This window comes from Zonotrichia albicollis, chromosome 29 (genome assembly GCF_047830755.1).
Source record: "Zonotrichia albicollis isolate bZonAlb1 chromosome 29, bZonAlb1.hap1, whole genome shotgun sequence".
Lineage (NCBI taxonomy): Eukaryota > Metazoa > Chordata > Aves > Passeriformes > Passerellidae > Zonotrichia > Zonotrichia albicollis.
Genome location: NC_133847.1, coordinates 4,160,197 through 4,169,629, shown reverse-complemented (window position 1 = coordinate 4,169,629; position 9,433 = coordinate 4,160,197). Strand labels below are relative to the sequence as shown.

At 54.7% G+C, this 9,433-nt stretch overlaps 1 protein-coding gene across 2 annotated transcripts; it reads left to right on the top strand.

Moving 5' to 3' along the window:
• Positions 1-829: 829 nt before the first annotated feature.
• PLPP2 (phospholipid phosphatase 2) lies at positions 830-7,460 on the top strand. Of its 2 annotated transcripts, none has more exons than XM_074528492.1 (6): positions 830-1,061; positions 2,758-2,909; positions 3,596-3,873; positions 4,651-4,708; positions 4,809-4,985; positions 5,626-7,460. In XM_074528492.1, the coding sequence occupies exons 2-6, from the start codon at positions 2,874-2,876 to the stop codon at positions 5,761-5,763; spliced, it is 687 nt and encodes a 228-aa protein (XP_074384593.1). In that variant the 5' UTR covers positions 830-1,061; positions 2,758-2,873; the 3' UTR covers positions 5,764-7,460. The 2 variants fall into 2 exon arrangements, with proteins under 2 accessions (XP_074384593.1, XP_074384592.1); XM_074528491.1 differs by having other exon boundaries at positions 898-1,065.
• The last annotated feature ends 1,973 nt before the right edge of the window (positions 7,461-9,433 follow it).

Here is a 9,433-nt window from a genome sequence, read left to right as displayed (position 1 = left end):
TGCTCGGGGTCTGCAGGCAGCGTGTGTGGGGCAAATCCTGCCCCAGCAGTGTGCCAGGAACCCCGCGGCACCGGGGCACATCAGGGCAGGGGAAAGCTGTGACAGAACGGCTCCGTGGTTCTGTTCCCTCCCCTGGAACTCGAGAGTATTTCCAGCTCTCTCGGCTTCCCACAAACAGCCTTGACATTCTGCGCAGGCCGCTCAGCCGCGCTTCAATCACCCGCATTATCAGCCATGGGTGGTTTCTGTGTTATTTGTTTCCTTCCCGACATCCGGCCTGGAGCAAACAGCCGGGATGCGACAGTCCCTGCGCCCAGCGGGAAATTGCTGCGCTCCAGCCTTTGCTCCTGTCCCCGTTCTGGGTTTCAGCATGTCCCCAAACACAACGGGAAGCACCGGGAGCCCCCAGGATGGCTCAGGAAATACAGCCAAATATCTCAGCGGCTGAATCAGCTCGTCCTGTGTGCTCACCCCGGTGTTTGCTGCATCCACAGGCTCCTGGACATCCCTGCTTCCCCTCTGAACCCATCTCGGACCGAGCCAAGCCCCTTCGTCCAAGACTGTCCCATCTGTACAAATCCCCGCCAGCGCACCCAGCTCATTTCAGGGGCAGAATTTTCCTTTTTGCCCCTTTTTTTTCTCCTCGGGACATAGCCCCGAGGCGGATGGGACTCGGGCAGATCCCGAAGCGGCCTCGGTCTCTTTCTTCTCCCCCTTCCCCTCTGTAGGGAGCCCGGCCAGGCGGGGTGGGCACCGGGGGACTCCGGAGGGCCGAACACCGGAACGGGGACGGAGGAACCGGCGGGGAGCGAGCGGGGTTTGGCTCCAGAGGGGTCCCTGCCCCACCGAGCCCCACACCTGCCCCGGGCCCGCCGCTGCCGCCCCGCCCCTGGGCGGGGGCACCGGGCCTCGCCCCGCCCCGCCCCGCCCGGACTTTACCTCCCGGCCGGGCCCGCGCCGTTCCGGGCCATGTGAGGCGCGGGGCCGGGCCGCGGGGCCGCAGCGGCTGCGGGATGGAGCGCAGGAAGGTCTTCGTGGCGCTCGACGTGCTGTGCCTGGCGGTCGGTGAGGGCTCCGTGCCGGCGCTCTGCCCGCCGCGGGCGGCTCCGGAGCGGCTCCGGTGGGGCTGGGCTGGGGCCAGGTCTGCCGGGGGCACCGGGGCTCTGCGATCCCGCCGCGCTCTGCCCGGTGTCCGCCACCTGCCCGGCGGGGTCCGGAGCTCCGGGCCTCCACCGGGACCCACCGGCGGTGCTGGCGCCTCCCACCCTACCCCAACAGGGACCCTCCCGGTTCTCGGGGCCGTTCCCTTTTCCGGGAACGGTCCCAAAGGAGGGTGGGAGCCCGGTGTGTCGCTGTCCGGGACGATCCCTCGGCTCGGGCGGTACCGGGACGGCTCCGCCGCCGCCCTGGCCGCCTGCCCGCCGCCGAGCGCGGCGCTCCGCGGGGCCGGTGGGTTCCGAGCGCCCCTTTAGGACCCCCTCTGCTCCCCCCAGTGCCGGTAAATGTTTCTAAAAGTGCCGTGCAAGGAAGTAACGAATTAAGACGGACTAAAAATAAAGGCCCGGCTCGGGATCGCGACTGGAGCTTCCCTGGCTGCGGGGCGGCGGCACAGGCCGGGTCCCGGTTTCCCCTCCCGTGGGCCGGCCGGTGCTTTATATTTTTAGGGGAGCTTTTTTTGGAGGATGAAATTATCCGGGAGGAAAATTGGTGTCTAATTTGAGCTGAAAATGGACGTCTGAGGTGTGCGGGGAGGGAGGAGGGACTGGGGCCGGTTCCGTGCCCCCGGCGGGGGTGGCGGGGCAGCCCCCGGTGCTTCATTCCCAGTGAACCCTCCCGTTCGCTCGGTGGGAACGGGGACGGGCGGGGACAAAGGTGCGGGCTCCCGGGAGACGGAGGAACAAGGGGAGGCGGAAACCACCGGGAAAGGCGGAACTGGGAGAGGAGCCCGGCCTAAGGTGGCCTCCGGGGAGGGGGGGGCGCTTCCCTGGGGAGCGTCCTGGGCTCGTCCTTGGCTGTCCCTGAGCAGGGATGAGGCAGGGGCTGGCACGACTGATATGCCACACAGAGACCCCAAAACCCCTCTGGATCTCGGGGACAGTCCATCGTGGGTGAGCTCACAGGGGGTAGTTCTATCCTGGCTGGGGCTCCAACGTGCTGGGTGGAAAATCCTCCTTGTCCAGGCTGACCCAGCCAGCACAGCCTCTCTGCAGAGCCCGCAAGAGCTGGGGGAGAGGAGAGGCTGACAGGAGGATGAGGGGAGCAAGCCAAGTGCAGTGAAGTCCTGTTGTGCCTGGGTTGGGTCACGTTCAGCATCCCCCAGTGCTGCCTCTCCTGGAGCTGCTATGGGACCATCTGGGGGCCCTTCCCTGCCATAAAACACGTTTACAAGACACCTGTGCTCGTTAATTTTATCAGCTCTGTCTCCCTAGGCTGGGCAGTGTGAGGAGAGGGCACAGGCTCAGTTCTTGCCCCTGCTGTGCCTGGGGAGGAGCGGGGCAGCCCTGGGGGCTCCGTGGGTGCCCGTTTGTGGCTGTCCCCTGTGGTATCTGGGTGCTGCAGGCATCTGGGAGCTCTGATAGGGCCCTATCGCTCTCAGGGCAGTGCGCTGGTGGGTTCAGGTCCTGCTGCCCTGGGTACAGGTGGCTCAGGAATTCATTCTTTGGGGGGATCCCTCCCTGGCATCGAGTAGCAGAGACTTAGGGGTGAGAGATGTGTGCTGGCTGCTGTCCCCAGCCCTCACCTCTGTGTGCCTTGCAGCGTCTCTGCCCTTCATCATCCTCACACTGGTGAACTCCCCCTACAAGAGAGGCTTCTACTGCAACGATGACTCCATCCGCTACCCCTACAAGGCTGACACCATCACCCACGGCCTCATGGCCGGGGTCACCATCAGCTGCACTGTCATCATTGTAAGGACTGCCACCCCTTCCCTCCACGACAGGGTCAGGTTGTATCTGGGGGCTCAGCAGAGCCTCCTCCAGAGCTCTGGATGGGCAGCAACACCCTCAGCTTGAGCCCTGCTCTGGTTTGGAGTGGGGAGAGACACATCCCATGGGATGGAGAGAGGGTCTGTGGGCTCCTGTGCAGGTGGATGCCAGAGCATCCTGCACCCCTGGGGAGCTGCTCAGAGCCCCCAGTCCTCACCTCTGCACCCCTGGGAGCTGCTCATTGTGACCTTGTTCACAGGGGTCTTAGGATGAGGGAAGAGATGAGGATCTTTATGTTTTAGAAGGTTTGATTTAGTATTTTATGGTATATATTACATTAAAACTATACTAAAAGAATAGAAGAAAGGATTTCATCAGAAGGCTAGCTAAGAATAGAAAAAGAAAGAAGAATAATCATAACAAAGGCTTGTGGCTGAGACAGAGTCCAAGCCAGCTCACTGTGATTGGCCATAAATTAAAAACAACCAATAGGCTAATCAAAGATCCACCTGTTGCATTCCACAGCAGCAGATAACCATTGTTTACATTTTGTTCCTGAGGCTTCTCAGCTTCTCAGGAGGAAAAATCCTAAGGAAAGGATTTTTCATAAAACATGTCTGTGACAGCTCACAGCCCCCAGCCCTCACCTGTCCCCCTGCTCTCTGCAGATCTCATCAGGGGAGGCATACCTGGTCTACACCGAGCGTCTCTACTCCAAATCAGAGTACAACAATTACCTGGCTGCCCTATACAAGGTGGTGGGCACCTTTCTCTTCGGGGGAGCCATCAGCCAGTCCCTGACTGACCTGGCCAAGTACATGATCGGCCGTCTGAGGCCAAACTTCCTGGCTGTGTGCAACCCTGACTGGTCCAAGGTGAACTGCTCCATCTATGTGCAGCTGGAGAATGTGTGCCAGGGAGAGAGCAGGAATGTCACCGAGTCCAGGTGAGCCATGGTGACACAGGATGGGTCTCTGCCACCTGCTCACAGTGGCAGCCCCAGGGCAGGGGTCTTGTGGGGACGAGCTGGGGGCTCGCTTGTGGTGGGGCTTACAGGAGGAGGGAAGAGATGAGAATGTTGACTCCATGTTTCAGAAGGCTTGATTTTTATTTTATCTATTTTATTTTATTGTTTATTTTCATTATTTCATTATATATATTATATTAAAACTATACTAAAACTGTATTATATATATAATTAAATATATACATATAATATATACATTATGTATATATTATATATAATATATCATATATATATATACATATATAATAATATATGCTATATATAATATAATATAATATAATATAATATAATATAATATAATATAATATAATATAATATAATATAATATAATATAATATAATATAATATAATATATAGTATATAATACACTATATATTATATTAAAACTATACTAAAAGAATAGAAGAAAGGATTTCATCAGAAGGCTAGCTAAGAATAGAATAGGAAAGAATGATAACAAAGGCTTGTGACTGATTGAGACAGTCTGGACAGCTGGACTGTGATTAGCCATTAATTAGAAACAACCACATGAGACTAATCACAGATTTACCTGTTGCATTCTACAACAGCAGATAATCAATGTTTATATTTTGTTCCTGAGGCTTCTCAGGAGGAAAAATCTTAAAGAAAGGATTTTTCAGCAGATATCGTGGCTACACTCCCTCATGGCCTGACCCATCCCTTTTTGCCCCACAGATTGTCCTTCTACTCGGGACACTCCTCCTTTGGGATGTACTGCATGATGTTCCTGGCGGTGAGTGCTGTGCCATGGAGCCCCCACATCTCCCAAAGCCCCCATCCCTGGGTGGCTGCTGACCCTGCCCTGGGTGAATCCTCCCTTCTCTGCCCCCCAGCTGTACGTGCAGGCCCGCCTGGTGGGGAAATGGGCCCGGCTGCTTCGTCCCACCATCCAGTTCCTCCTCATTGCCTTCGCCATCTACGTGGGCTACACGCGGGTGTCCGACTACAAACACCACTGGAGCGACGTGCTGATGGGGCTGCTGCAGGGGGCTCTCATTGCCGTCCTCATTGTGAGTGTCCCTCTGCAGCTCCTGCCCCTCCTGCCTCTGGGAGCCCCTCAGGAACCCCAGCAGACAGCAGGGGACACTCCCTTGTGCCCTGAGGGCAGCCAGGCTGGTCACCTTTGCAGCAGAAGAGACACCAGGAGAGGATAAAAGGGCTGACTCTTAGCAGGGGTTAATCCAAATTGGGAGCTCCCACACCTCAGGGGGCTCCTGCTGAGCCCCCAGAGAGGTGCCAAGGTTGCATTTAAAAGGAGATGGGGACATAAATTAGATAACATTTGCTGACCAATAAGATAAATAAAGGTATGGATACTGGGAAATGGACATTTAGGTCAGTGTATGGGGTAACACTTGGGGGGCTGACCCCTGGCCTCTGGCTGATCACTCCATGACCTGGAGGAAAGTTCTAGATGGAGGGCATGGGATGGTGAGTGACTGACGGAGAGCCAGGGTGGGGATTTGGGGGTGATCTCAGCAAAGGAAAGGGATCACACAGGTAGAAGGAGAGGGAACAATCTGCGGTAAACCATTTGGGAAAAATACAGGGATACAAAACCAAAACTATTACAAAGTGTAAAAACCCACTACAACAAGCTCATAAGCTCCTGCCTGGCCTGACCAAGTGTCCCCAAACCATTTTTTTCAGGTTCACTACGTCTCTGACTTCTTCAAGCAGCGTCCGCCCCGGCAGTGCGAGGAGAAGGACCCGGAGCGCAAACCCAGCCTGCCCCTGACCCTGACTGACCCTGACCACAATCACTACAGCTACAGGGGAGCCCCGTGAGCCAGCCCTGCCCTTTGCCATGCTCCTGGCTCTGGGCACAGCTGGCTCTGGGCACAGCTGGCTCTGCCTTCACCATTGGCCCCACGGCTCCGGTGCCTCTGGCTGACACTGGCACGGGTGGGACAGCCCTGCCTGCTCCCACGTGCCCATAGTGATGCCAGCACCCTGCCCGTGGGGAGGGGATGTCCTCCCTCCCTGTGCACCTGAGTCACACCCCAAGGCTGCTGTCCCAGCCCTCTGTGAGGAGGGAGGGAGGGGAGGGTGGCACGTGGGAGTGGATTTTGGATTTACTGGGCTGGCAAAGCGCAAGAGCAAACTCCTGGGGTGGGAAGGCTGAGCCTGCCTGGGCCCAGTGTGTGTTGTCCCTGTCAAATGATCCAGCCGTACACAAGTACAAATCCTCACAGGCACAGGGGGAGCAGGAGGGCTAGCTGTAGTGTTTTGGAGAGGATTAAAGCAATCCAGAGCTCCTCTCTGCTCCATTGATTACCTTTAAGAGCAGCCCTGCCCGCCAGCAGCTGCTGTGAGCAGAGGGTGCCTGGGCAGGCTCTTCCCTGGCTGTGCCCAATTCTGCAGTGCTGGGAGCCAGAGCTGTTTGCCCCCTGCCTGCTTCACGCCTGGCTGGGGCAAGGAGCTGCTGCTCCGGCCTTTGTCCCTCCTGCAGCTTCAGCTGATGCTTTAGGGTGTGTGGCGGGGCTAGGGGAGACATTTTCTGTGGTAAAGGAAAATAAAAACGGGGATGTGGAGCTGTCCAAATGTCCTGGGAAAGCGGGGGCAATGGGTACAGAGCAGTCCCCTCACTGACACGTGGCTGCCTCCAGCACTGCAGTGCTGTGGGTCTCTTTTTAAAGTACATGCATTTTCATTATGATGTTGTTTTTAAATTAGATCATCCTTAAAGAATGTCTGTGTCAGGCCTGTTCTCTTTTTTTTTTCATGGATGCTCCTGGCCTTGGAATGGATGGGTTTAAGTGTTTGGGGTTTTTATTTCCTAGAGAAAGGTGTTTGAAGCCCCTCAGCTCTAGGTGGGTGTGATGGTGTTCACGGGGTTCTTGGATGAGGGAGAGATGACGATCTGACTGCATGTTTCAGAAGGCTTGATTTATTATTTTATCATATATATTACATTAAAACTATACTAAAAGAATAGAAGAAAGGATTTCATCAGAAGGCTGGCTAAGAATAGAATAGGAAAGAATGATAACAAAGGTTTGGGGCTTGGGCTCTCTGTCCAAGCTAGCTCACTGCGATTGGCCATTAATTAGAAACAAACAAACATGGGCTAATCACAGATCCACCTGTTGCATTCCACAGCAGCAGATAATAATTGTTTACATTTTGTTCCTGAGGCCTCTCAGCTTCTCAGGAGGCAAAATCCTAAGGGAAGGATTTTCCATGAAAGATGTCTGTGACAGGAGGGAGCTCCCAGGGCTGATAAACCACTCTCCCAGCTGGGCTGGACCTCGAGCCAGGTGCTCCTTCCTTGTGAGATGTCACATTCACCATTCACAGGGGTTGTGCCGGAGCTGAGGAAGAGCTGTGGAAATCATGGGGGTCCAAGAGCCCATCCCAGCCAGCTCCATCCTGGTGCTGTGTCTCTGCTTCAGCTCGTGCAACTGAAGAACGAGTCTGGACTCTTCACTTTTCGGTCTTGAGGTTGTTTATTAATTGTTATCTATAAAATTTTCTTTCTGCTCCGCAGGGCAGCCACAGGCACTCTCTGTGTTGTCCCTTTATACTACAAACTACATATAATATATTTACCCTTAATTCCCAATACCTATCACCTGTGTTAAACAGTGCACTTCTACTCTAAACCAATCCCAAAGTGCCAACATCACTGCAGAAAATGGAGAGCAGGAAGAAGAAGAAGAAAGGCTGAACATGCCCAAGTTCCTCCATCTTGTCCCCATAACCCCCATATCAAAAATCCTAAAATCTACATTTTCACTCTGTGATCATTTTATTAATCTAGTATTTAAACTTCTGTTACTTTCAGGTCCTCATACAAAGCTGGTCATTTGCTCCAGGGGTCAAAATCAAATCCCCAGGTGTTTTGGACTGCATGCCAGGGTCTCTGAGCCCCCCAGCAGGGTTCTGGGCACCCAGAGGGATGCACTGAGCTCTGACAGTGCTGCCCTGATCCAGGAGCCTCCTGCACTCCCCAGCCCTGCGAGGGAGGAGGGAAGGGAAAGCAGGGAGAGGCTCTTGGAAAAAGTGACGCTGTGTGTGCCTGCAGCTCCTTGGCTGGGGGAGGCAGGGAGGGATTTGGGAGCTTGGAGCAGCTGCCCTGTGTCCCTCTGCTGCCCAGGGGCTGGGGACAGGTGACAGGGCCAGCCTGGGGGGCACAGGGAAGGAATGAGGGGCAGAGAGGCAGCACCTGGAAGTCTGAGGGTGCCCCAAGCCCTTTGGGGTGGGATGGGCAGTGCCAGGGGCAGCTCTTGCCCACGCTGAGTGCAGCTCTGTCCTGCTGGGATCAGAGGGAGCCCCGGGCTGGCTGCGTGCTGTTACTGTGCTTGTGCAGTGTGGGTGACTCCAGTCTAGACAAGCCCTGATCAAAAACAACCTCCCTGCGTGCAGGGAACTCCCTTTCCCTGACGCTGCTTCTCTGTTTTCCTCCAGAGCTTTCTTCCCACCACCACCACCACTTCCCAGGGTCCTTCCCCCATCCCAGCCCTCCAGGCTAGTTCTTTAACGTCTGTTGGTGTGAAACAAAGCTGGAGGAAGTGCCAGGGTTTGCAAACAAAGCCCTGCAGAGCCTCAGCAGCTCCTGGAGGCACAGCCCAGGTTTGGGAGCTGCCTGCTTGATTTTTTCCTCGGATTTGTTGTGGTGCCCAGCAACTGCCCCAGTTCCTGGCACTGCCCCGACAGCTCCCGTGCCCAGCCAGGAGCGTGCCTGCTCCCTTCGCTGCAGATCTGATTGCGCCCCTTGGATGCAGCTCTGGAAAAACCAGCCAGGCCACAATGCTGCAGTGTGTGGTGCTCCCAAGGGCAGGGCTGGCTCTGCATCCCCAGCTCGCAGCTGTGCCCTGCTCGGGGATGGGCTGAGACCTGACCAAACTCGTGGAATGCCAAGCCACATGTGAGAGCTGCAGGAGCTCCCAAACCCTGTCCAGGCACAGCTGCCTGCTCCAGGTGTGTGTGACAGTGTTCACGGGGATGGGAGAAGAGATGAGGGTCTGACTCTATATTTCAGAAGGCTTGATTTACTATTTTATGATATATATTATATTAAAACTATACTAAAAGAATAGAAGAAAGGATTTCATCAGAAGGCTAGCAAGGAATAGAAAGGAATGGAATGATAATAAAATCTTGTGACTGACCAGAGAGTCCAAGACAGCCGAACTAGGAAAAAGGGAAAAGAAATGTTCCTCACTCAGGGTCACCACTTGTAGCAGTGTTCACAGGGGTCCCAGGATCAGGGAGGAGATGAGGATCTGACTCCATGTTTCAGAAGGCTTGATTTATTATTTTATGATATATATGATATTAAAACTATGCTAAAAGAATAGAAGAAAGGATTTCATCCAAAGGCCAGCTAAGAATAGAATAGGAAAGAATGATAACAAAGGTTTGTCTCTCGGGCTCTCTGTCCAAGCCAGCTGACTGTGATTGGCCATTAATTAGAAACAACCACATGAGACCAATCACAGACCCACCTGTTGCA